Source organism: Mixophyes fleayi, chromosome 4 (genome assembly GCF_038048845.1).
Source record: "Mixophyes fleayi isolate aMixFle1 chromosome 4, aMixFle1.hap1, whole genome shotgun sequence".
Taxonomy (NCBI): Eukaryota; Metazoa; Chordata; class Amphibia; order Anura; family Limnodynastidae; genus Mixophyes; species Mixophyes fleayi.
Genome location: NC_134405.1, coordinates 212,446,414 through 212,473,949, shown reverse-complemented (window position 1 = coordinate 212,473,949; position 27,536 = coordinate 212,446,414). Strand labels below are relative to the sequence as shown.

The 27,536-nt window shown below is 41.8% G+C and overlaps 1 protein-coding gene and 1 long non-coding RNA gene across 2 annotated transcripts in view; one reads left to right on the top strand and one right to left on the bottom strand.

Annotated features, from left to right (window-relative positions):
• Positions 1 to 1,189: 1,189 nt before the first annotated feature.
• On the bottom strand, positions 1,190 to 24,605 carry LOC142150068 (uncharacterized). The gene is made up of 3 exons (XR_012690997.1): positions 24,480 to 24,605; positions 2,865 to 2,966; positions 1,190 to 1,771 (listed from the first exon to the last, which is right to left on the bottom strand). It is a non-coding gene; the product is annotated as an uncharacterized LOC142150068 (long non-coding RNA).
• A 400-nt stretch (positions 24,606 to 25,005) lies between these two features.
• The window catches only part of LOC142150791 (uncharacterized), a 174,731-nt gene continuing 172,200 nt past the window's right edge, over positions 25,006 to 27,536 (top strand). Inside the window, exons 1-2 of the mRNA XM_075205978.1 lie at positions 25,006 to 25,015; positions 25,583 to 25,777. Of these exons, the coding sequence (XP_075062079.1) occupies positions 25,006 to 25,015; positions 25,583 to 25,777 (205 nt within the window). The remainder of the gene's footprint in view (positions 25,016 to 25,582; positions 25,778 to 27,536) is intronic.

Below are 27,536 nucleotides of genomic sequence, written 5' to 3'. Positions count from 1 at the left end.
GAGATGTTGCCTAGAGCAACCAATCAGATTCTAGTTATCATTTCTTTAGTACATTCTACAAAATGACAGCTAGAATCTGATTGGTTGCTATAGGCAACATCTCCACTTTTTCAAACCCGCAGTTTAGTAAGTATACCCCTCAGTCTCAGTTCCAATACCCATGGGAGTGCAGCTACAATTTTTTCTCTAAATATCTTCTAATTAAAAAGAATATTAAAAGGTTCACGTTGGTTCTTCCTTCTTGAACAATTACCTTTACCTGATCACTTTCTTAATAATGTGAATGGTAAACATGAAAAAATGAAATGGCTGATTACATTGTGCAAGCAAAGAGTGTTAGTATTACAGTGTTATATTTCATTCTCCCCATTGATGATTTATTTTTCACAGACAAATGTATGAAATGCTGGTTTACATAAACAGTATTTATTTGTCTAAAATAATCTTTCCTTTTCCCAGCATTCTCAGAGTCTAGCAGTGTTGGTGAGACTGATCGGAGATCCAAAATCTCTCAGTTCAGTAATAGCATCCAAGATGCCTTTGATGAACTGGAAATGATAGCTCCACGTACAGGTTCTTCACAGTCCTCAGAAAATCCACAGAGTGGGTCCTATAAAGATTTCTCATCAGATTCAGGTGTGTTATCCTGTGTTATTTTATAACGGATTTACAATACACAGTTATTTACATTATGATAATCTGTGGTAAATGCTGCTTCTTGGTTTGTAATTACCAGTGTGTTCTTTAACTTCTGATGTACATTACTACAGTTTAACTCTGGGTAAGATCGGTGATAAAGTAAAAAAATAATCAGCATTTCTGTTTTGTGTACTTTCGGCAGCTCCGAAGCTTGAAAAAAAAAAAAAGCTATCCAAATATGTGCCAACTTGTGGACATCTGTAACTAATATCTGGTCATTTGGTTGGTGGGACTAATGGAATTGATGTCTAGATGGCCCTTATTACCTGTCAGTCATTGACTGTACACAATGATGAGGCGATCAGCATCAGCAGACAGGATTTCTTGTCCTAATGGTTCATTACCGATATCAGCACCTTAGTCCCCAAACAAGACCCAACTGTCTGTCAGTTTATTACAACCTAAGTGGTGGACAATATCTGTGGGTAGCTTTACCAAAATAATTCCTCTTTAATAGATTACAAATTTTGCAATTTTTACCCTTGAAAAAGTTATGTAACTTAGTACATTATATTTAAGAAAACATTCCAATATAGAAATTTAAATAAAAAAAAATAAGATCACTTCAGTTGATAAAAAAATCTCATTTTACATGTAATACTGTTTGTACTTTATTAAGAGTGCAGGAGATGTGGTCCAGAGACTAGTTGGCAAGTTTATTTATGAGAGGACTTGCACTGCATGGTGACAGCAGCTTTGCCTACGTAAGTAGGCATCCAGGTGGTCATCTGCTATAGTTAAGTGTAAGCAGGCATTAATTATAAGCAGGCACCCAGGCGGTCATCCGCTAGAGCTTAGTATAAGCAGGCATCCAGGTGGTCATCCGCTAGAACTAATTTATAAGCAGGCACCAAGGTGGTCATCCGCTACAGTTAAGTATAAGCAGGTATTGAAGTGGTCATCCACTAGAGCCAAGTGTAAGCAGGCATCCAGGTGGTCATCCGCTAGAGCCAAGTGTAAGCAGGCATCCAGGTGGTCATCCACTAGAGCTAAATATAAGCAGGTATTCAGGTGGTCATCTTCAAATACCATTCTAACAAAAAAGGCAAAGCTGTGCTGTGTCTGGTCAGGTCTGTTGATTTAACAAATGGAAGTGAAAAGAGAACACGTTCTGGTTTGTGTCATGACACAACAGCATTGCATCACATTGTTTATGGATAGCTAAATATCCTTAATAGCGGAAACAATATAAGATTTATTTATTTTAATCCTGAACTATTTCTGCTTCATCTAAAAATGCCTCTTTGGCCATTTCTCTGTCTTGAAAAGTACTGGTTCACATAGAATGACACAATTGAGTTCAAACTGCGGGAAATCCTCATGTTATAAATATGACTACTGTCGCCAAGAGCTCATTTTATGGCGGAGCTCTTAAGAACTAGTCTTGCATCATGTATCAGGGTTTTTATTTTATCAAGCATTCTTGTATTTATTACAGATGTAGGTGAGCAATAAAGAGGGTGAATGGGGGTTGTGTAGAGGTATGTTTATTTAATTTTACACTTGCATCTGTGTTTTATTTGTATTTTTCTTAGTGCACTACAGGTCTCAACAGGCCGTGGGTGCCAGGGCATGCTGGCACTTGTGGATCCCCAAGTGCTAGCTTGCCCAAACACTTAATGGGCATTTTGAGACTCGTAGTGTACCAGGGACAAAATGGATTTTTACAATAAAACCATTAATATTACCCCACACCCACCGCCCCAGGGGTGTGGGCAGAGCCCTAATGCTATCAGCATGGGGCTGGTTAAACCTAAAATGGGGCGATTCTGTTCTGCCTTGGGAATCCAGCACCATGCTGACCAGCCTAGGGCTGGTTTGGTATTATGGCAGGGGGACCCCACGCTGCTGGTTTACCTGCTATAGTGCCACTGCACCCCCACATGGCAAAGCCTAATGCTGGTAATAGTAAAATCTGGGAGAACGCACACTTTTTGTTCCCCCCAACTTCGATTTTGCTAGTACAAACCTAAGAGAGCAACACTAGGGTTGGTTAAGCTGTTTGTACCCAAAAATATATATTTATACCAAGATAATAAAAAAAAAATGTTCATAAAAATTAGGCTAAAACCAATGTATATCAAAATATTGAAGAATGGCTGGACTACCAGAGGTTAATGTTTAATTTGATTGAGCTATTTTGATCAGGGTGGGATAGAATGTACCTTGCTCCCATGTTATGTTTTTCATCTTTAGTGGTTTGTGGGTTCAAATCGAATGACAGTCAGAATGCCCTCCATGTCCCCTACCCAGCTCAAAAACATTATCTGGAATGAAATATATGAATTGTCATTTCACTAAACACGACTTTACTAGATAAGACTTTAATAAAAAGTCTGTACATTTGCTAATATTTTAATTTAAATTGTATTTGTAAATATTTTGAGAAAAAAATATACAGTAAACTATATTTTATTCTACAGTTTTCAGTTCAAAATGTTTATGGTTGTATTATATTTTGTGTCTATATGTTTAATACATAAATAGGAGACTGCATCACTTTCTATTCTGCTGTTTCTCAACTTGTCTCCCTCTGGTGGTTTAAGTCTTCACTAGCTAAGAATTTTTCTCTATTCTTTTTATTCTTTTTAACTATTGCATTGGTACTCCGCACAAAAAATGTGAGTTGCCACTTAATGGCATGGAAAAAAATGTGCCCTAGTATGCTATATTATTTAGCCCACAATAGTGTGTCACTCCAGGTTATTTCAATTAAAATTGCTTAATCTGTACACAGTTCTTCATGTTTGTTACAAGTTTGTTTATTTAATAACCTTTATTTATATTGTGCCAGCATGCGCTTTCCGTTGCGCTTTGAAATTGGAAACAGGCCTAGTAATAAAACAAGACAGGGTATTAACAGAGAGGTAAGAGGGTCCTGCTCACAAGCTTACAATCTATTGGATAAAAGGAGTTCCATACATAAGATTAAGTGCCACATATTGCATATAGGGCCAGCTAGATTGCAAGGGTTAAACATGCTCTGTGGGACTAAGTGATCTAGTCATACAGCAAAGTTGGACTGAGGGTCAGAGGGTTGTTTCAGCATAGGAAGAGAACACATGTAAGTTTTGTGTGAAACTGTGCTTCGAGGGATAGTAATGGGGAGGTTAGGAGGGTAGTTTGGGAATTTGATAGGTTTGCCTGATGAGTGAGTGAGTGAGTTTTCAGGGCACATTTGAAGGTTTGGCAGCTAGAGGGAGGGCATTCCACAGAGTGAATGCAAACCGAAAAAGTTCTGCAGCTGGAGTGGGAGCAAGTAACGAGTGTGGATGGGAGATGCAGATCTAGCGCAGAGCAGAGGGGTCAGGTTGGGTTATATTTAAAGTGAAGAGAGGCACATTTTACAAGGAAAATTAGTCTAGCGACTGCATTCAAAATAAATTGTAGGGGTGAAAGCGTGGTTAGGGAAAGATTTGTAAGAAAGCAATTGCAATAGTCAATGCAGGAGATAAGGCATGTGTGTATTTTGGAAATGTTTAGATGCATGTAATAGGATTTGCATACAGATTGGATGTGGGGAACAAAAGACAGGTTTTTTTCTCAAGAAACACACCTAGGCAGTGAACTTGAGGGGCAGGGTTTATTGTTGTGTTATCAACAGAAATGGAGATGTCAGTAAGGTCATTTGTGTTGCAAGAAATATTATTCGCTTGGTTTTTGGCAGATTGAGTTTGAGCAGTGGCGGATCCCAAGCAGGGCGATCGGGGTGAAGCCTTCCCCTGGCCCACAGGGGTGGGCTGCCTGCAGCCAGACACCATGTGCATGTGCCCACCGATTGCAGTGACGACAAGGGCGGGCTCCATTTTATCACACACACTCTCCCCCCTAGAAGAACGTCTAGATTCTACCCTGAGTTTGAGGTGGCGAGTGGACAGCCAAGATGAAATGACAGAGAGACATTCAGTAACACAGGCAAATACAGATGGTGAGAGATAACAGAGATAACGCTGAAATCCAAAGGAGCTTATTAGTTTTCCAAGAGAGGTTGTATAGATAGGGCAGAGGATCTAGAAATGAGCTGATGGAAATCTGACATCCTGTCCCAGTGGCCATTAGACATGAAAGCTGGACCATTAAACATTTAATCAGTTTCTAAAATATTTTAGAAAATTCCCAGAAATAGTGAGTCTTGCATGGATTATGTTTAATGATTATGTTTATGTCTTGTATAATTGATTAGAATTGGTTGTCCTTGGTTGAGTTTCATTAGTGCGTATCTTCATCTTCTTTAGTTTCATTGTTTAAAAAAGCTTTGGTAATTTTAAAACAAATGATAACACTGCATTTTCACTTTTTTTTAAAATGTTAACAGTTCTAATTGACTATGGATAACAGTCACACTACATTAGAGTTGTGGAATTTTCAGTGACCAAACTTAGCAGTATGTTATCAAGTTACTAATCAGCGCTTTCTGTTATCTGTACTGTATTTAGTCCTTCAAAACTTCCTTAATAACTAATATTACTACTAAGTAGCAGCAATAACTCCTGACGCTGCTCGCCGCTGATTACTGGGGTATATTTATAAAACGGCAGGCGATAGTAGTTAGCAGTGATGATTAGGGGTGAGTGGCTCTTCCTATGGAAAAACTCCTTTAATTTCTCTTCAATTTAATTGCATGCTGTTACAGAGTACTGACTATTTGACATATACAGTATACACCGATCAGCAACAACCACTGACAAGTGAAGTTAATAACATTGATTATCTCATTACAATGGCACCTGTCAATGGGTGGGATATATTAGCCAGCAAGAGAACAGTTAGTTCTTGAAGTTGATGTGTTGGAAGCAGGAAAAATGGGTAAGTCTAAGGGTCTTAGCCACTTTCACAAGGCCCAAATTGTGATGACTGGGTCTGAGCATCTCCAAAATTGCAGGTCCTGTGGGGGTGTTCCCGGTATGCAGTGGTTAGTACCTACCAAAAGTGGTCCAAGGAAGGACAACCAGTGAACCGGCGACAGGGTCATGAGCACCCAAGGCTCAATTTTGCACTTTGGGAACGAAAGCTAGCCTGTCTGGTCCAATCCCACAGAGCTATTGTAGCACAAATTTCTGAATAGTTACTGCTGGCTATTATAGAAAGGTGTCAAAACACACAGTGCATCACAGTTTGCTGCGTATGGGGCAGTCAGTTCAGAGTGCCCATGCTCACCCTTGTCCACTGCGGAAAGCGCCTACAATGGGCACATGAGCACCAGAATTAGACCATGGAGCAATGGAAGAAGGTAACCTGGTCTGATGAATAATGTTTTCTTTTACATTATGTGTACAGGTGGGTGCGTTTACCTAGGGGAGAGATGGCACCAGGATGCACTATGGGAAGAAAGCAAACCGGCAAGGGCAGTGTGATGTTCTGAGCAATGTTCTGCTGGAAAACCTTGCATTCATATATATGTTACTTTGACATGTACCAACTACCTAAACATTGTTGCAGACCAAATACACCCCTGACGTCCAGATGCCACATTGCAAAATTTGTTCATGAATGGTTGAGGAAACATGACAAAGAGTTCAAGGTGTTGTCTTGGCCTCCAATTTACCCAGATCTCAATCCGATCGAGCATCTGTGGGATGTGCTGGAAAAACAAGTCAGAGCCATGGAGGCCTCACCTTGCAACTTACAGGAATGAAAGAATCTGCTGCCAACATCTTGGTACCAGATACCACAGGACACCTTCAGAGGTCTTGTAGGTCCATGTATCAATGGGTCAGAGCTGTTTTCGTGGCAAGAGGGGGACATACACAATATTAGGCAGGTGGTTTTAATTATTGAAGTGAACTGAGCTCAGACCTCAAAATCCCGCTGGTTTGGTACAGCAGCACATAAATTACAAGGTATCACTCCTTGAGATTGCATACATATGAATATTGAAAGAAAATATAAATTATGCTTTCTCCTTTATGGCATAAATGATCAAAGTTGTTTTTTAGAGCTATAATATAAGTGTGTAATCTATCACCTCTTATTAGACAGGAATTTCACAGATTTGTTTCCATACCTATGTGACTGATATTTAGAGACTATACTACATCTTACCCAATAGTAGCTGTAATAGTGGAATGCCCGGTGACCATAAGAGGCTCTAGGCCAGGGCATCTTTAATGACTATCATCATGTCCTCATGTACCATCCTCAGAAGTAGAGGCTGCAGGCAGGGGAGGGCCGGCAAACATTAGCCGGCCAGAATTTACTGCACTGTATTTTTTGATTTTTATTTCTGTTTACCATTACAGTTTTCCTGTCCCCCTTCTGCTTCTTTGTTTTGTCTGGGGCAGGTGGCGCAGATTTAATATATTTTTCCATCCACTGTTTGCAGATTGACAGTAGGTGGTTTTGGTCTTAGTATGTGTTTGGGCTACAACTTATTACAGTGGCTTCCTTGTGGCTGCAGAGGAGCAGGTATATTCAGCTACCTTGCAGTGTCATACCGGAACTGGAAGTCCTTAGTCAAATGAACCTAATAAGTGTGCAAGTGCATGTTTATTTCTCTAAAAGCTATGAGTGCTTTTATTTATACTTTACTTTTTTAAGGTGTAACAAACAGTGATATTAGTGACTCCATGTCTAATAAGGAGGAACTCAGGGGTTGTACAGTTCCACTTACTTACTACGCAGACCTGCATAGGCCATAGAAGATGCCCAACAATGCTTTATATGGGCTGATTAGGTGTGGCTGAGGGAAGCCATGATGTCTTTTGTGCCACCCTATTATATAGACATCCAGTCTTGTGCTGACTAGCTTGAGAGCTATTTATATGATTTCCCTGTTATAATGATGGTCCTCTAAGGGTTAATTTGTTTATTTTATATTTTATATTTTATCTTGGAGCTGGTTTCAATATTGCAGCAGGTCCTACTCAATAGTAAATAATTAAGTTGCAGTGGATTTGGATGATTTATTAGTGAGAGACAATATTCAATACCGGTATACCGGCAATTATCCTTTAATCCGTTGCAGAACCTGCATAGCGATATATTCACTGAAACAGAACTGACTGCTTATATCAGCGCAGGTGCTTCCATACGCTCACCTCCAGTTCAGCAAACAGCTAGTAGTGCAAGCTTCCGAGGGACTTACAGTATGAGCAGTTCTTGCCAAACTTGTTCCAAAAGTTAGGGCTTGTGATATGCGGAGGCATATCTAGTGTCAATTATAATATACTGAGTGGTTTCTGAAGCTAAGTATACAAAGCTATACAGATCTGGTGCCTAGTACCTTGTACTTGTGAGGAAATCACCATAACTCTTGTATTTCTCCTGAATGACTTCCATGATTGACCCTGGCTTTGGCTGAGTACTTCTCTGGCTCTTACTCCTTGGCTAGCACTTCTCACCATACAACAATTTGTATCTCTGACCCCAAACTATTGGAATTCATCATAGCCTTGTCATGGTGCTGGTTGCTACCAGGAGAGAACAACTTGCCTGGGGTAGCTATCAGAGATACACCAAGATCGGCTAAGCTGCTTAGTCCTGTGAAGACCGGCCTTGAGGGACAAAGCTAAAGTTGATGGGATGGAGAAGTTGGAATCTTGAGGGTTGAAGCTGATGTCAATGAGCAGGCAAACAAAATAAGACTCTGTGAAGCACCAACTAATGCCAATCTTAACTTGCATGTGCAAAGCTTTGTAGGAGAGAGGGCTGTATAAAGATTGTATACAGGTGAGGTATTTTACACCTGAGTCTCTTGACCTTTTGCAGAAGTGCTGCAGCTGTCAGGGTTAATGGTGCACTTCCATTTGTCTTTCATAGTATTGTGGCAGATTTCACCATCAGTCAACCATGGCTCTTGTTAGTCTAAACTATGTCTGTTTCCCTACTATACTTTGTAATAAATACTAGAGATGGGCGGGCTCGGTTCCCCGAGATCCGAACCCACCAGAACTTCGCCTATCCGAGTACCGAGCCGAGCAGGCTTGGTACTCTCTCGGCCATTCAGATTCGAAATCGAGGCAAAACGTCATTGTGACGTAGTCGGATCTCAGAGCTCGGTTCTCGCGATATTTGAAATGCATAAATACCCGCCTACACAGCAATCCATCGCCATTTGACAGAGGGAGAGAGCAGGGTTAGGTCACAGGCTGTATAAGAGCAGGGACAGAGCAATAATTGTATACCTTATTCTTTCTATTATTATTTCAATTCTGATACCAATTCTATTAGCAATTGTTAGAGCAGGAAGAGAGGAGGATAGAGGAGGCATTTTTTTCAATATTTTGTACTACAAGTGCTTTGGGGTGTCCCATATTCCCCAGTGTGAAACAATAATTTTTCTGGCTGCCAAAAGTCATATTTAGCAGCAGTATCTATCTATACAATATTTTGCACTACAAGTACTTTGGGGTGTCCCATATTCCCCAGTGTGAAACAATAATTTTTCTGGCTGCAAAAATTCATATTTTGCAGCAGTATCTATTGAATATTTTGCACTACAAGTGCTTTGGCCTCATTAAAATGGATTCAAAGCAGTCCACATTTGAGCAGGATCAGCAAGCAGGTGCTGACACCAGTCCTGATGGTAGTGTTCCCAGTACGTCATCTGGTAAAGCCTATGTAAAAATACATAGTCTTTTTAAATCAGGGAAAAAAACACACACCCAAAAAAAATTTACTGTGTTGAAGCGAAAAAGAAGTGTAACTGAGGAAAAGTTAGCTGCCGATAAATAAAAAAATTGCCAACATGCCATTCTACACACGCAGTGGCAAAGAAAGAATGAGGCCTTCGCCTTTCTCTATTAGTGGCAGATCAAAAAATGGTACTGAGCCTTCTTCTTGTATAGTCACTCATGACCAAGCAAGACCAAGTAATTTGGAGTCTAAAAGTGGTGCACAACTACTGTTACGCGTGAAAGCCGAGCTGCAAGACAACAGTAAGGCATTAGAGGATAATGTATGCTCTGAATCAGAAATGACACCAATCTCTGTGGGGAGTCCATCCACCAGTGGCATGTCTAATCGTGAGCATTCTGTTTGTGTACCCATAAAGAAGGGCCCTTTCAGCAGTTCTGCTGATGTGTGCCTGAACAGCCTGAGTGTAGCCGGTGATACACAAATTAAGGATGCCACTTTGGAATTAGAAGAGGATGAGGGGGAGATTTGTGTAGGCAATGAGGGCGCTAATGAGGATGTTGATGAGGATGAGGGCGCTAATGAGGATGTTGATGAGGATGAGGTTGTTTGTGTAAGTCCTGCACCAGTGGCAGCAGTTCTGGCACGTGACAAGAAAAAGGCCATTGTCATGCCTGGGCATAAAACAAAAAAATCCACTTCTTATATGTGGAATTATTTCTACCCAAATCCAGACAACAGTTGTATAGCCATTTGTAGTGTATGTCAAGCCACAGTCAGTCGAGGGAGGGACCTTAAACATCTTGGAACCTCGTCTATGTTACGCCATTTGACGAGAGTTCATGGCAAAGTGTTGGGAAAAACTGAAAATTCTTCCAAAAAAATTACAAGCACTCCATCATCAGCTAGGACCCTTCGCTCACCGACATCCCGACGGCTACAAAATACACCAACAACATCATCCTCATCAATATCCTCAGTAGCGCTCGGAGTTAGCCCTACATCCCACTTAGTAAGGCTGGATGACTCCTGCACTATAATTGTTTCCTCTGAAGAAAGCTTTAGTCCAACTGCTACTGCTGTTGCTGCTGCTGGGGGTGAATCGTCATCCCAGAGGAAGGCCAAGAAAAAGAGCAGTCCTACATTTCAACAATTAACTGTGAAACAATCATTTGCTAGGGGAAGTAAATATGACAGCAGTCACCCAGTCGCCAAGCGAATCACAGACGCCATGGCTACCATGTTAGTTTTAGATCTGCGTCCAATATCCACAATAAACGCAGCTGGTTTTTCATAGTTAATTGAAGTTTTGTGTCCGCGTTACAGAATTCCATCGCGACACCATTTTTCCCGTAAAGCTATTCTACAACTATACCAAAAAGTGTGTAAAAATGTAGAGATTGCGCTGAAAAATGCCATTCTGCCCACTGTCCACTTAACCACAGATATGTGGACAAGTGGAAGTGGGCAAACCAAAGACTATATGACTGTGACAGCCCACTGGGTTGGTCATTCGCCTTCACCAGCAGGAACAGCAGCAGCATGTACACCACTATGTAACATTTGTCACAGGCAGGCCACTCTTTGTATCACTGGCTTCACTAACAGGCATACAGCTGACAATTTGTTATGAAAACTAAGAGATGTGATTGATACATGGCTTATACCACTTGGACTCTCCCCAGGGTATGTCATTTCCGATAACGCCAACAATATAGTGCGAGCATTACAGCTGGGTGAATTCCATCACATGCCCTGTTTTGCTCACACAATAAACTTGGTGGTGCAGAGCTTCCTAAGAAATAACCGTGAGGTGCAGGAGATGCTTTCGGTGGCCCGTAAAATTTCAGGGCATTTCAAGCATTCTGCCACAGCATGTAGGAGATTGCAGCAGCTCCAAGATCAGTTTAACTTGCCTGCCACCAACTTAAGCAAGAGGTGTTAATTAGCTGGAATTCCACCCTGTACATGCTTCAGAGGATGGAGGAACAGCTCAAAGCCATCCAAGCATATTGCACAAGCCATGACATTGGGAAAGGAGGGGGGATGTATTTCACTCTTGCACAGTGGGGAATCCTTTCAGTGAGGTGTGAAGTGAGTGCAGACTCTGCTAGCTTGAGCCAAGTCATTCCTTTGATTAGACTATTGGAAAAGCAGCTTGAGAAACTGAAGGAGGAGATGAAAGCAAGCAATTCCGCAAAGTATGTTGCCCTTGTAGATCAAGTACTTAATTCGCTTCACAATGATCCTCGAGTTGTTAAAATCTTGAACTCGGATCACTATGTTTTGGCCACTGTACTTGATCCAAGGTTTAAGACCTACATTGAGTCTTTGCTTCAAAATGAGCGAGATGTGAACTTTTGCAAGGAGCTATTGCTCAGCAAGTTGTCCGCTGAACTGGGCCTTGGCTTGACGACATGTCCTCCTTCAGGTTCTCAAGCAGCTGCTGCTCGTAAAATATTAAATTTTTCAAAAAGAAGCAGGGAAGACGCAGGGGGCAGACCAGTACAGTTTAACATCTGGGCTGGTTTTGTTAGGAACCCCAGCAGTCAGCACCACAAAACCCGGAGTCTATTCAGAAGTCTGGCTTTCACTGGAGCCCCTAGTGGTGGGGACAGACTTGGTCGCAGACAGCTGAGGGTCGGAAGATGGGTACTGGCTGCGGAGAACCAGAGGCGATGTCAGATTACAGCTGGATTGGGGTCACAGGAAAAGGTTCATAATCCAAAGACAGGCAAATAGGTCAAGGTCACAGGCAAAGGCTCAAGATCCAGGGACAGGCAATAGGTCATACACAGAGAATCCAATCAAAAGGTACACAGCAGCAAGGTACAGGAGCAGGCTATGAATTGCAACACAGAACTATAACCGGCAGGGAGACTAAGCCCTCCCTGCCTTATAAACAGGCACTGGCCAATGGGGGCAAGGAACTAATCAGCCCTAAGGGCTGTCATAATCAAAACACCTGAGGAGTAGTGCGCGCGCCCCGCTGCACCTAATGCCGGGACGCGGCGCTATGAACTGCAGCGTCCCAACCGTTGCCTAGGCAACGGCCGGGACTGGAACCGGAAGTGACGTCCCGGTTGTCATAGCGACGGCCGGGACGCAGATGAGTGAGTCGCGGCGGCTGGGCACCGCCGCGGCTCGTAACAGTACCCCCCCCTTGAGGAGGGGTCAAGGAACCCCGACATCGAAGTTTTCCTGGGAACCGTTTAAAGAACTCCTTGAGGAGTCTGTCAGCGTGCAGGCGTCTCTGGGGGACCCAAGAGCGTTCTTCTGGCCCGTAGCCCTTCCAATGGACCAGGAAATGGACCTGTCCCTGAATCCTCTTGGAGTCGAGTATCCTCTCCACAAAATATTCATGGGAACCATGCGATTTGACTGGTTGAGGTTTTGATGGTTTATGAGTTTGAAATCTGGATGATGAGACGGTTTCAGGAGAGAACAGTGGAATGTATTAGGGATTCTTAACGAGGGCGGATGCTTGAGCCTGAAGGCAACCGGGTTGATTTTCTTAATAATGTAAAAGGGTCCAATAAACCTAGGTCCCAATTTTTTGCAGGGTTGTTTGATCCTTATGTTGCGTGTGGAGAGCCAGACTTCGTCTTCTACCTTAGAAGAACATCTCCTGTGATGTTGATCTGCAAAAAAATTTGCTCGAGAGGAGGCCTGAAGCAGAGCGGAATGAACCTTCTTCCAAATAACTCTTAGACGAGAGACAGTGGGACGTATACCAGAGGAGCCAGATGAATTGACCTCAGAAAGGGAATTAGCCCTAGGGTGAAAGCCAAAATTACAGTAAAATGGAGACATGCGGGTGTAAAAATGACAGGAATTATTGTAAGCAAATTCAGCCGATGGGTGTAATGAAGACCAGTTGCTATGAAATTTGGAAATGTATAATCGGAGGAATTGTTCCAGGGACTGGTTGACTCTTTCAGTTTGGCCGTTAGATTGTGGATGATAGGCAGATGATAAACTGATGTTGATGCCCAGGTGAGTGCAGAAGGATCTCCAAAATTGGGCAATGAATTGAGACCCGCGGTCCGAAACAATATCCTCTGGCAACCCGTGGAGACGAAAGACATGGTGGATGAACAATGATGCCAGGTTCTGGGCATTAGGTAGCCCTGCCAACGGAATGAAGTGGGCCATTTTGCTAAATCAATCGACCACCACCCAAATAGTAATATGACCCGATGAGCAGGGTAGATCCACAATAAAATCCATAGAGAGATGTGACCAAGGCTTAGTGGGAGTTGGCAACGGCATGAGTTGACCTGATGGACAACTTCTGGCAGACTTGTTCCTGGCACAATTGCTGCAGGAGAGGACGAACTCTTTGATGTCAGAAGATAAGGTGGGCCACCAAACAGAACGCTGAAGACTTTCAGTTCTCTTGAAAATGCCTGGATGACCAGCACTTTTATTTGCATGGGCTTCAGACAACACAGCTTTTCTGATGTGAATAGGAACAAACAACTTGCCCAACAGTGTCTCGGGAGGAGCAATTCTCTGGAACTGGCGGAGAGTAGCCCCTAGATCCTGAGTCAGCCCTGCATGGATATAAGCTGAAGGAATCATAGGAAGCGGAACAGCAGGCAGAGCGTGATAAGAAATGAAACTTCGGGAGAGAGCGTCTGCTTTAATATTCTTGGAGCCCGGTCTGTATGAGATCACAAACTTAAAGCGAATAAAAAACAATGCCCATCGTGCTTGCCTAGAATTTAAGCGCTTAGCAGATTCAATGAATAGTAGATTTTTGTGATCCGTGAGTACGGAGATGACATGGACTGCACCTTCTAGCCAGAGTCGCCATTCCTCAAATGCCCATTTTATGGATAAGAGTTCACGATTGCCCACGTCGTAATTAATCTCTGCAGAAGAGAATTTCCGTGAAAAGTAGGCACACGGATGTAATTTATGGTCTCGAGGATCCTTCTGGGATAGAACGGCACCTGCGCCAATATCAGAGGCGTTTACTTCAATGACAAAAGATAATTCTGGATTGGGGTGTCTCAAGACTAGAGCGGAGGCAAAAGCTGATTTTAAGGCTTCAAAAGAGGTTATGGCATCAGGGGTCCAATTGGTGGCGTCAGCCCCTTTCCGGGTTAAAGCAGTAATAGGAGCGACTAGGTCTGAAAAGGAATGAATGAATCTCCGGTAATAGTTTGCGAAGCCCAAAAATCTCTGGATGGCCTTCAGATTAGTTGGGCGCACCCATTCCCAGATTGCTTGAACCTTGCTAGGATCCATTAAGAACCCATCCGGAGAGATAATGTATCCGAGAAAAGACACTTTCTGGACCTCAAATTCACACTTCTCTAGCTTGGCGAATAATTGATGCTGCCGAAGCTTGAGGAGGACCTGTTTCACATGATGGCAGTGTTGAGCCAAGGACGGAGAAAAGATCAAGATGTCATCCAGGTATACCACAATGAAGTGGCCTAGGAATTCCCTGAGAACATCATTAATTAGGTCCTGGAAAACAGCAGCTGCATTGCATAAACCGAAAGGCATGACCAAATTTTCGTAGTGACCTGAATGAGTGTTGAACGCGGTTTTCCTTTCGTCCCCATCTCTGATACGAATAAGGTTATATGCACCATGTAAGTCGATCTTTGTAAATACTGAAGCACTTCTAAGCTGATCGAAGAGGACTGATATGAGTGGAAGCGGGTACGTGTTTTTAATGGTGATTTTATTCAACCTGCAGTAGTCTATGCAGGGTCGAAGCGTCCCATCTTTCTTTGAGACAAAGAAGAATCCGGCTCCGATAGGCGATTTCGAAGGCCTGATAAAGCCTCTTTTGAGATTCTCCTTAATATATTCTTCCATGGCTTGCGTTTCCGGTACAGAGAGAGAGTATAAATCGTCCCTTAGGGAGCTTAAAGCCTGGAACTAGGTCGATGGCGCAGTCGTAGCTGCGTTGTGGAGGCAAGGTGTCAGCTGCCTGCTTGGAGAATACATCTTAAAATTCATGATAGGGTGCCGGCAGCTGATCCAAGGAGACCTGGAGCAAACGAACAGGCGTAGGCAAACAACACGAAGAACAAGATGGACTCCAGTGGATAATGTCTCCCTTGTTCTAATCAATGACCGGATTGTGGAGCTGTAGCCAAGGATGTCCTAGGATCACCGGGACGGAAGAGCACCTAATAAGGTAAAAAGACAAGGCTTCGGAATGTAGCGCCCCCACAGTTAGTTGTAATAGTGGCATCTGGGAACACACTTTCACACCTGGTAGAGGACCTCCATCCAAACCACAGACAGTGATGGGTGATTCAAGCTTAATGATGGGTATCCCCAAGGAATGAGCCAGGCCTAGATCCAGGAAGTTTCCAGCGGCGCCACTATCTAGGAAGGCAGAAACAAGAGCAGATTGTGCTCCAAAGGAGATAACTGTCGGAACCAGGAGTGCATTTTTGGAAGATATAATTTGTAAGCCTAGACGAACCTCTTCCACGTTCTCTAGACTTGCTCTTTTCCCAATTTGTCTGCTTTGTTTGGACAAACACGAAGGAGGTGGCCCCTGTTGCCACAATATAGACAAAGGCCTAACATACGTCTCCGGGTCTTTTCTTCTGGCATGAGCCGATAAGCACCTAGCTGCATGGGTTCAGCGGCTTCAAATGGTGTTGCAGGAGGAATAAGAAAGGAGCATGAGGAAACAGAGGTATCTTTCTCGACCTTTCTTTCTTTAAATCTGCGGTCAATCTTGATGACCAGTTGCATCAGATTCTCCAGTGTAGTTGGTACAGGGTATTGCACCAGAGAGTCTTTTATCTGTTCAGAAAGGCCCAAACGGAACTGGCTCCGAAGTGCTGGGTCATTCCACTTGCTGTCAGTGGACCAGCGTCTGAACTCTGCACAGTATTCCTCAGCAGTGCGACGACCCTGTTTCAGGGCTCTGAGATGTGATTCGGCCGAGGAAACTCTGTCCGGATCATCATAGAGTAGTCCTAGGGCCTCAAAGAAGGCATCAACAGACTGTAACTGAGGATTAGTAGGGGCAAGACTGAACGCCCAGGACTGAGGATCTCCCTGCAGAAGGGATATAATAATGCCAACCCTTTGGAGTTCCGATCCTGAAGACCGAGGCCTAAGGCGAAAATACAGTTTACAACTTTCTTTGAAGTTGCGAAATAAGGTTCTATCTCCAGAGAACCGATCCAGCAGATTCAATTTGGGTTCACAGGTGGAACCTGACGAAACTTTCGTAGGCTTGGAAGTCTCTTCTTGAGCAGACAAACGCTGGGATAATCCCTGGACCATTTGGTACAGGGTGTCCACATGGCCAGCCAGAACTTGAGATGGAGGCGGTTCGGTTCCGCTTCCGTCCATTCCAGTTTTCGTCACCGGAATGTCTGTGGCCGGTTATAATGTTAGGAACCCCAGCAGTCAGCACCACAAAACCCGGAGTCTACTCAGAAGTCTGGCTTTCACTGGAGCCCCTAGTGGTGGGGACAGACTTGGCCGCAGACAGCTGAGGGTCGGGAGATGGGTACTGGCTGCGGAGCACCAGAGGCGATGTCAGATTACAGCTGGGTCGGGGTCACAGGAAAAGGTTCATAATCCAAAGACAGGCAAATAGGTCAAGGTCACAGGCAAAGGCTCAAGATCCAGAGACAGGCAAATAGGTCATACACAGAAAATCCAATCAAAAGGTACACAGCAGCAAGGTACAGGAGCAGGCTATGAAGTGCAACACAGAACTATTACCGGCAGGGAGGCGCGCGCCCGGCTGCACCTAATGCCGGGACGAGGCGCTATGAACTGCAGCGTCCCGACCGTTGCCTAGGCAACGGCCGGGACAGGAACCGGAAGTGACGTGAGTCGCGGCGGCTGGGCACCGCCGCGGCTCGTAACAGGTTTGAAGTATTTTTCAAAAAAATGTGTGACCTTGCCCATAACTCCATCCAATCCGAGTATTAACATGCAAAGGATGGTGGAGGATTATTTTCAAGAGGTAATTGATATGGAAATGTCAGACAGTCCCTTTCCTTACTGGGAAGAAAAGCAGGCCATTTGGAAACCAATGTACAAACTTGCTTTGCAATACCTAAGCTGCCCATCCTCCAGTGTGTACTCTGAACGAGTATTCAGCACAGCCGGGAACCTAGTAAGTGATTGCCGTAGGAGGTTACTTCCAAAAAATGTGGAGAAAATGATGTTTATAAAAATGAACTACATCTTCCACGAGGCAGGCCTTCATCAAAGACATCCAAGCACTGACTGTTCTCTAATGGCGGATTCAAGTGGCGATGAATTGATAGTCTGTGATGATGACGTACACATTGATGAGGGTGAGGATGAAGCTGAAGATGATGACGATAACATCTTTTTAAAATTTTCTATTTAAGTGTAGGGTACAATCTACCCCCAAATAGGAAAGGGACTTGGGGAATTTCTATATTACGTACTGTCTTGAAAGGCTGCTGTTTTGGCAATTTCTCAATAAGAGTAGGGTGTCATACTCAGACTGACCCCAAACTGCCTTTGTCCATTTCAATTTATATTGTACAGTCTATACCGGCTGAATTTTTTAATGTTTTCTACAACTGGAGGGGGGCCTATACAGACAGAAACCAAACTGCGTTTGTCCATTTCTTTATATATTTAGCTATAAGTGTAGGGTGTAATATACACCCAAAGACGATAGCTGCATTGCCAATAGGCATAGATGGAGAGGAAGACAATCTGGTTTGTGTGTAGCAATTAAACTGTTTTTTTCATAATTTATTAGCTTTACAATTAACTTACTTATCCAAGAAACAGGTGGAGCACTAAAAAAATGATTTTTAAACAAAATTGCAAAACAAAACCAAACAAAACCAAAACCTGAAGGTAATCCAGATCCAAAGCCAAAAACAAAACCAAAACACGGGGGTCAGTGACCATTTCTAGTAAATACAAACTATCCTTTCTAGTAAATGCAAATTACTTTTATATAATATCTGGGAGCAACTGGTAAGCACCACAGAGTGATATCTGGTTCAATGTTTAATATGCAGGACCATATTTGGTGCAAAGTCTAATATGCAGAGACAAACCTAGTGCCAAAACTAATTTTCAGTCCCATACCTTGTACTTGCTGCCAAGACTATTATGCCAACCCATACCCTGTATAAAGACTAATATTTGGACCCACACCTCCTTCAAGATTAATATGCAGACTCATACCTTTTACCAATATGCAGACCCAAACCTGGTGTCAGGACTAATATTTAGACCCATACCCGGTTTGTCCCCAATTGTAAAGCGCTACGGAATATGTTGGCGCTATATAAATAAATGAGGATGATGATGATGATGATACCCAGCACAAAGACAAATGTGCTTTGCTGCAACCAAATGTAATTACCGACACTTGTGTTGCTGTTCTCTCCCACTCCAAGTAGGAAAACCGTTCTTCCCGTCTCTGATAGGTCCCACAGATGATTTTGGCTCCAGGTCTACATAGTTGTTTTTATTTCCTGCTCTGGATAGTCTGAAAGTTTTTCAGGATTCTGCCCTGCTCAGAGATGCACTGTGCTATCAGTTTTTTCTGGGTGATATTTTTTTGTTGCAATACAGTACAAATCCTTGGCTCAGTATCAAGTGGACACATAACTCGGTCACATTATTCCAGCAATGATAATAAATGCAACTTTTCACTCTACCCATATATATTTTACCTTCAGACCCTGCTTTCATCCTCTCTGCTGCCTCATCACTATTTATCCAAGACCCATTTTTTTGGCATGTTGATAGAATGTAATTACTACATGCACAGAGGACATGCAGTAGCACTGTACAATTAGCAGCAAGACTTCATTGTGCACACGGACGTCTAATAAGAATAATTTGCCTTGTTCCACATTTTGTCACTTAGGACATGATGGCCTTTGATGGCCATTCAATAAATCTTACTGTGTATCTGTTTGCAAAAAATTGTTCCTGAATTGTTCATCTCACACACACAAACTCAGTTAGCAAAATAAGCTTCCATTCTATTTCCCCTTCTACCTCTTTTCCAGCACATCTTATATTTTTGTGAACTTATTAATTGTGTTATTGTAATAAGGCACAGAAATAAAATGAAATAAAAGCCTGTAAGTTAAACCATTAGAAACTAGTCCTTGAAATCTAATGAAAAGGTATAAAATGCAGATATTTAACAAAATTGAGTCTGCTCAATAACCCCCTCATTAGTATAAATTGGAGAATGTACTTCAACTACGCTGTGCACTAACATCAGCTACCTATAAATATGAATAAGCTCTTACCCTGTGCCTTGTGAACTGCAGTTAAGCTATGGCATCTTGTCTATTGCTATGACACCTGCTATGTTCTATACACAAATTTCTATGTAATACTTTGTAGTAGAGATGTTCACTGACCCCTGTCTGTGTCTCTGCTTTTGGTTTTGGATCTGGATTAACTTTGTGTTTTGGTTTTGGCAAAACCGCCCTTGCGTGTTTTGGTTTTGGTTTTGGATCCCGATTTTTTTCTAAAATCACTATTTTTTTTGCTAAATATTCACAGATTTTTGCTTTTCTTCCCCCCTGCATTATTATTAACGTCAATAACACTAGTTTCAAGTCATTTGCAGTCAATTAAGACCACCTCACAGGACACAATATTGTTTTCATACACTTTCAAACAAAGATGCAGATTTAGAAGACCTATTATTTGTATTTTAGCAATGACAATTAGCAATGGAGTTCTCCTCTTTGTGTGTTACCTATATAACACAGTACAATGTGACTGCAGATTTAGAAGACCAAGCCTGTCAGACCTATTATTTGTATTTCAGCAATGACAATTAGCAATGGAGCAATGGAGCTCTACTGAATATCACTGGAGACTTTGAAAAACACTGCTACCCCTCCTCTTTCTTTTCTACCTATGACTCTGCCCAACTGCACTAGAGATTGCCAAGAACTGTGCTATCCCTTCTGTCCCTCTGTGAAATTGTGCTGGATGGCTGCTGTGGGCGGCACTTATAGAATCCAAAGCTTGTGAGAGCCGAGATCCGACGATGTAACAATGACGTTTTGCCTCGTTTTCAATTCCGAGGGTGAGCGAAAGTACGGAGCCGACTCGGCTTGGTACTCTGATCTGCTAAGTTCGGGTGTGTTCGGTTCTCGGGAAATCGAGCCTGAGCATCTCTACTTTTTAGTATGTGCAGTAATTTTTTTTATCATGATTGGATGGACTTGGGAAGTACCTAAAATAGGGATGCTGGTGTAGCACAAATACATCATGGAGACTAATCAGACTTTCAGTATAGAAAAACATTTAATGAAACAATATAACCAAGTTTGCTTGTTAAAGTCTACTAACATTTTTTATGCAAATGACTACCAAGTGATTTAATGAAACAAAACACACACAAACGCTACAGGCCTGAGTCATCAAGGAACGTAAATGCCAATACGTGCCGTATTTCGTGTAAAATCGCTCTGCGCATTCCCAGAACTGGACCATGCATCAAAAGACACTACAATTGGTGGAACAGGGAGGGGAATGGGCGTATGCACATAATCAATGTACAGTAAGGACGTGTTATGCCTTTTATGTGCAGTAGACATTAATAACATCCTAATAAATGTATGTTTAGGGTGGGGGGATGAAAAAAAACCCTCTTTTTATAATGACTATACTATTAACAGATAGCATTAATTATTTTCTGTGTTTTCTGCTGGGACTTTATAGTCCACATATGTATTGGACGTATCCTGCAGTCTATTGTGTGTTAGAGCAGAGTGTACCTAGACCGCATTCAACAGGAGACGTTTTTCAGATCTGCTCCTTGTTCAATATGGACGTGCGTATGGCCGAATTACATGCGTTGTCACAACAATTTATGTTTGTTTATACATTAAAGCTACATATCTAGCTTTAATGTATAACAATGTTTTGGTAATAAGTAGAGATGGGCGGGTCCGGTTCTCCGAGAACCGAACCCACCCGAACTTTGGGTATCCGAGTACCCAGCTGAGCAGCTCGGTACTCTCCCGCCCGTTCCGAATCCAAATCGAGGCCGAACGTCATCGTGACATCGTCGGATCTCGGGGCTCGGTTCTCGCGATACTTCAACTTTATAAATACACGCCTCCACAGCAATCCATCGCCATTTGACAGAGGGTGAGAGCAGGGTGTAGTCATAGGCTGATTAGAGCAGGGACAGAGAATATAATATTGTTCTTGCAATTGCTCTAACCAAAATCGCTAGTGCAGAGAGGAGGATAGAGGTTTATTATTTTTTCTTAATATTTGGCACTCCCCAGCACTAATTGTGCATAAATATTTCTGGCTGTCAAAAGTCATATCTGTCAGCAGTATCTACCAAATAATTTTTAGCACTCCTCAGTGCTTTTGGGGTGTCCTCCTTAATTGTGCATTAATATTTCTGGCTGTCAAAAGTCATGTCTGTCAGCAGTATCTACTAAATAATTTTTAGCACTCCTCAGTGCTTTTGGGGTGTCCTCCCTAATTGTGCATTAATAATTCTGGCTGTCAAAAGTCATATCTGTCAGCAGTATCTACTAAATAATTTTTAGCACTCCTCAGTGCTTTTGGGGTGTCCTCCCTAATTGTGCATTAATATTTCTGGCTGTCAAAAGTCATATCTGTCAGCAGTATCTACTAAATAATTTTTAGCACTCCTCAGTGCTTTTGGGGTGTCCTCCCTAATTGTGCATTAATATTTCTGGCTGTCAAAAGTCATATCTGTCAGCAGTATCTACCAAATAATTTTTAGCACTCCCCAGTGGTTTGCGCTCAGAATGGATTCAAAGCAGTCCACATATGATCTGAATGAGCAACCAGGTTCTGTCACCAGTCCTGATGTTAGTGTTCCCAGTACGTCATCTGGCCAAGGCGATGTCAAACAACCGAGTGTTTTCAAATTAGTGCAAAAAACAAAAACCAAAAAAAAAATTACTGTATTGAAGCGAAAAAGAAGTGTAACTGAGCAAAAGTTAAGTGACGATAAAAAAAAAATTGCAAGCATGCCATTCTACACACGCAGTGGCAAAGAGAATGAGGCCTTCAGCTTTGGCTATTAGTGGCAGATCCCAAAAAGTTACCCAGCCTACAATTGGTGCACAACTACTGTTACGCATCAAAGCCGAGCTGCAAGATAACAGTGAGGCATTACAGGAGAATATTTGCTCTGATTCACAAATGACAACAATCCCTGTGGAGAGTCCATCCAACAGTGGGATGTCTAATCGTGAGCATTCTGCTGATGTGTGCCTTAATAGCCCGAGTGTAGCCGGTGATACCCAAATTGAGGATGCCACTTTGGAAATAGAAGAGGATGAGGGGGAGATTTGTGTAGGCGACGAGGGCGCTAATGAGGATGTTGATGAGGATGAGGTTGTTTGTGTAAGTCCTGCACCAGTGGCAGCAGTTCTGGCACGTGACAAGAAAAAGGCCATTGTCATGCCTGGGCATAAAACAAAAAAATCCACTTCTTATGTGTGGAATTATTTCTACCCAAATCCAGACAACAATTGTATAGCCATTTGTAGTGTATGTCAAGCCACAGTCAGTCGAGGGAGGGACCTTAACCATCTTGGAACCTCGTCTATGTCACGCCATTTAACGAGAGTTCATGGCAAAGTGTTGAGAAAAGCTGAAAGTTCTTCCCAAAAAAATACAAGCACTCCATCATCAGCTAAGACCCTCCGCTCACCGACATCCCGACGGCTACAAAATACACCCACCACACCATCCTCATCAATATCCTCAGTAGCGCTCGGAGTTAGCCCGGCATCCCACTTAAGGCTGAATGACTCCTGCACTATTATTGATTCCTCTGAAGAAAGCTTTAGTCCCACTGCTGCTGCTGTTGCTGGGGGTGAATCGTCATCCCAGAGGCAGGTCAAGAAATTTATCCTTAAGGGTAGGGTGTCATAGACAGAGTGACCCCAAACTGACTTTGTCCATTTCTCACAATATTGTACTGTCTATAACGGCTGAATTTTTTGGTATTTTATACAAGTGGAGGGGGGCCTAGAGAGACAGAAACCAAACTGTCTTTCTCCATGTCAATTAATATTGTACAGTCTATAATGGCTGAATTTTTTGGTATTTTATACAAGTGGAGGGAGGCCTAGAGAGACAGAAACCAAACTGTCTTTCTCCATGTCAATTAATATTGTACAGTCTATAATGGCTGAATTTTTTGGTATTTTAAACAACTGGAGGGGGGCCTAGAGAGACAGAAACCAAACTGGCTTTCTCCATGTCAATTAATATTGTACAGTCTATAATGGCTGAATTTTTTGGTATTTTATACAAGTGGAGGGGGGCCTAGAGAGACAGAAACCAAACTGGCTTTCTCCATGTCAATTAATATTGTACAGTCTATAATGGCTGAATTTTTTGGTATTTTATACAAGTGGAGGGGGGCCTTGAGAGACAGAAACCAAACTGGCTTTTTCCATTTCTTTACATATTTAACTATAAGTGTAGGGTGTAATATACATTCAAAGACGATGGCTGCATTGCCAATATGCATAGATGGAGAGGAAGACAATCTGTTTTGTGTGTAGAATAAATGAAGGCCTACCAACGAAGAATTAAACTGTTTTTTTGGATGATTTATTACCTCAACAATTAGATTACTTGTCTCTAAAACAGTTGGAGCACTAAATTGGGTTAATTTAGGCCCAAAAACATGGATTTTCCAAAAAAATAGCAAAACAAAACCAAACAAAACCAAAACCAAAACCAAAACACGCAATGGCGGTTTTGCAAAACCAAAACCAAAACACGACGGTAATCCAGATCCAAAACCGAATCCAAAACCAAAACACGGGGGTCAGTGACCATCTCTAGTAATAAGTTAGCAATGCAATGTTTTACAATGTCACACATATTGGTGCTCCACATAGGAAATAAATGACTATAGTACACATTCCTCAAATCCACATTAAGGATAATAATAATAATAGTAATAATAATAATAATAATAATAATAATAATAATAATATTAATAATCAACGTACATATACCTATATTATTATAGCAAAATAAGGGGATTTTCTGGCATAATTGGGAATTTACAGGAAAAGCATCACCAATTACCTTGGACTCTACACAGTACTACATGACCTGGTGGGGCACAAATGTCCAGACATCCTAGTAAATTAGTGCTGGTCCAGCAGCAATTTTCAACATTTTTTTTACCAAAAAAAGTTAACTCTTACCTTAATTTTTCGAGCTACCTTATCCATTTCACAGCTTGTGAAGATTTATGTGACGGTGGAGATATCTCCATCATGGTGACCCTACCATGTTTAACAGCACTTGAATTGAATGAGGAGAGAGCCAGGGCACCTGTGGGTAAAGATAGTGAATATTATGCTGGATATATTTGCATAGGTAGAAGAAACACATAGGTTCATGAAGTTCATACCTTAAAACCATGCACAGCTGAAGCCACTGATTCAGACTCATGGCTCAAGCCCACAGCTTGGAAAACACCAACAGCTTAGTCTCCATTACAGACACATTACTGGAGACACAAGTCCTGCTAAAAACATAAACACCTTTATATCTCATATATATCTCCAGGGTCTGCCAATACCAGCTCTTGCGTCAGTGATTTTAGCAGTTTCATTGCTTTTACTTTCAAGAACGTTATTTTGCTGGAAAGTATGAAATATATTTTCTTACAATTTTGTCCAAGTACAGAATTTACAGCTGAGCAACCATGCTGCATACCTAATAATAATGTTGGGAGGTATGTCCTGCTCACTGCTACCCTGCAGAGGCCAACAGGTGCAAACAGCAATGGAGAGTTGTCTACAGGGGAGGAGATAGGCTGTTGTAGTTCTAGACACACTCTGCCATAATGTGACCATGCCCGTAATGGGTGACGATCGCCCCGTTTTTGGAGGGGGTGTGGCTGTTTAAGCATTTAGAAAAGTTGAATGACACCATATAATTTAGCTGTTTATCTACAAGTCTGTAGCCAGGTACTGTGTGATATCTCTTTTACTAGAGTCAAACCTATTAAACATGGATTTACGATTTATATAATAAGCCACATATCTGCTTTTCTCTATCCCCCCTCCAATATCTTTCTTTTGATTGGCTAACAAAGAGAGGACATCTGTGATGAGTGGGAGATGAAGACTGAAAAAATTAGGTGTTCTGATCCTATCAAATACACTTTGAAAAGTGACGTTATAATTTGATAATAGGGTACAGCACATGATTTTGGACTAATCTTAAAGCTGTTTTTGAAGTGTAGAAAATGTAATGAGTTGTAAAAAATAATACTAAATAAGGGATCTTTTTTTTGCAGATATCTGCAGATATACGGCATCCTTAACCATTGGCTTCTCTGATCACAAAGAGTCACTTGCAGACTTCCGACTTGCCTTGTTAGATCACACCAGTTGTGGAAAGAAAGACGACCCCACAGATATTGCCAATGCATGGGATAATACCATTTCTATGGACTCTGAAAGAGATATAAAAGAATTTATGAGTTTAGAAGGTATGATGACTTTCCAATGACTTGGATGTTTGATGTATATTGTTTAGCCTTTTATGTATTGTTAGTGTTTTATGGTGTATTAATAACAAAATGAGAAACAACCTATTTACTGTTTAAACAAGTGCACATTGTATATTTTATATTTAGACATATAGGGGGTATATTTAATAAACTGCGGGTTTGAAAAAGTGGAGATGTTGCCTATAGCCAACCAATCAGATTCTAGCTGTCATTTTGTAGAATGTAGTAAATAAATGATAACTAGAATCTAGAAAGGCCTTTGATACAGTGCCACACAAGAGGTTGGTATACAAAATAAGGGAACTGGGTCTAGGAAACAACAGTTGTACTTGGATAGAAAACTGTTTAGAGAATAGGGACCAGAGAGTTGTGATAAATGGAACATTTTCTAATTGGTCAAAAGTCTTAAGTGGAGTATCTCAAGGTTCCATGCTGGGGCCACTTCTTTTTAATATATTTATTAATGACCTTGGTGATGGTTTAAAGAGTAAAGTTTCCAGTTTTGCAGATGACACTAAACTTTGTAAGGTAATAAAATCAGACCAAGATGTAGCTTCTCTACAGAGGTACTTAATTAAACTGGAGGATTGGGCGGCCAAATGGAATATGAGATTTAACATATATAAATGTACGGTTATGCATTTAGGGATCAAAATCAAGCACACAATCTATAAATTAAATGGGATTAATTTAGGGGAATCTATAATGGAAAAGGATTTGGGAGTGCTAGTAGACAGTAGACTAAGCAACATTGCTCAATGTCAAGCAGCAGCTGCAAGGGCAAATAAAGTATTGGCATGCATAAAAAGGGGCATAGATGCAATGGAAGACCTCATCTTGAATATGGAGTACAGTTCTGGGCACTACTCTATATAAAATATATTTTAGAACTAGAAAGGGTTCAGAGAAGGGATACAAAATTGTTAAAGGGTATGGAGTCATTAAGTTATGAGGAAAGGTTAACCAGTTTAGGCATCTAAGAGGAGATATGATTACTATGTACAAATACAATATGGGTCAATACAGAGAACTTTCATTGGGAACTTTTTACCTCAAGGACAATACACAGGACACGCGGTTAACCCCTAAGGTTAGAGGATAGGAAATTTCCCAACCAGCAAAGGAAGGGGTTCTTTACAGTAAGGGCAGTCAAGATATGGAATTCACTGCCAGGGAAGGTTGTGATGGCAGATTCAATAGATATGTTTAATAAGAGGTTAGACATTTTTTTCGCGGAAAAGTGTATCCAGGGATACGACCGTTAATTAAAATGAAGGATAGTAGTGAATATAGGGTAAAAATAGGACTGCAATATTGGGTCTGGGGGTATTTTCACAATTGAAACAGATTGGCAGTTGCTTACTCTGGATCAATTTCAAATATAAGTGAGGGATCATCATCATCACCATTTATTTATATAGTGCCACTAATTTCGCAGCGCTGTACAGAGAACTCGTTCACATCAGTCCCTGCCCCAATGGAACTTACAGTCTAAATTTCCTAACACACACTCACACACACAGACAGACATAGAGAGAGACTAGGGTCAATTTGCCAATTAACCTACTAGTATGTTTTGGAGTGTGGGAGGAAACCGAAGCACACGGAGGAAACCCATGCAAACACGGGGAGAACATACAAACTCCTCACAGATAAGGCCATGGTCGGGAATTGAACTCACGACCCCAGTGCTGTGAGGCAGAAGTGCTAACCACGGTGGTCCAAAATAGGTTGAACT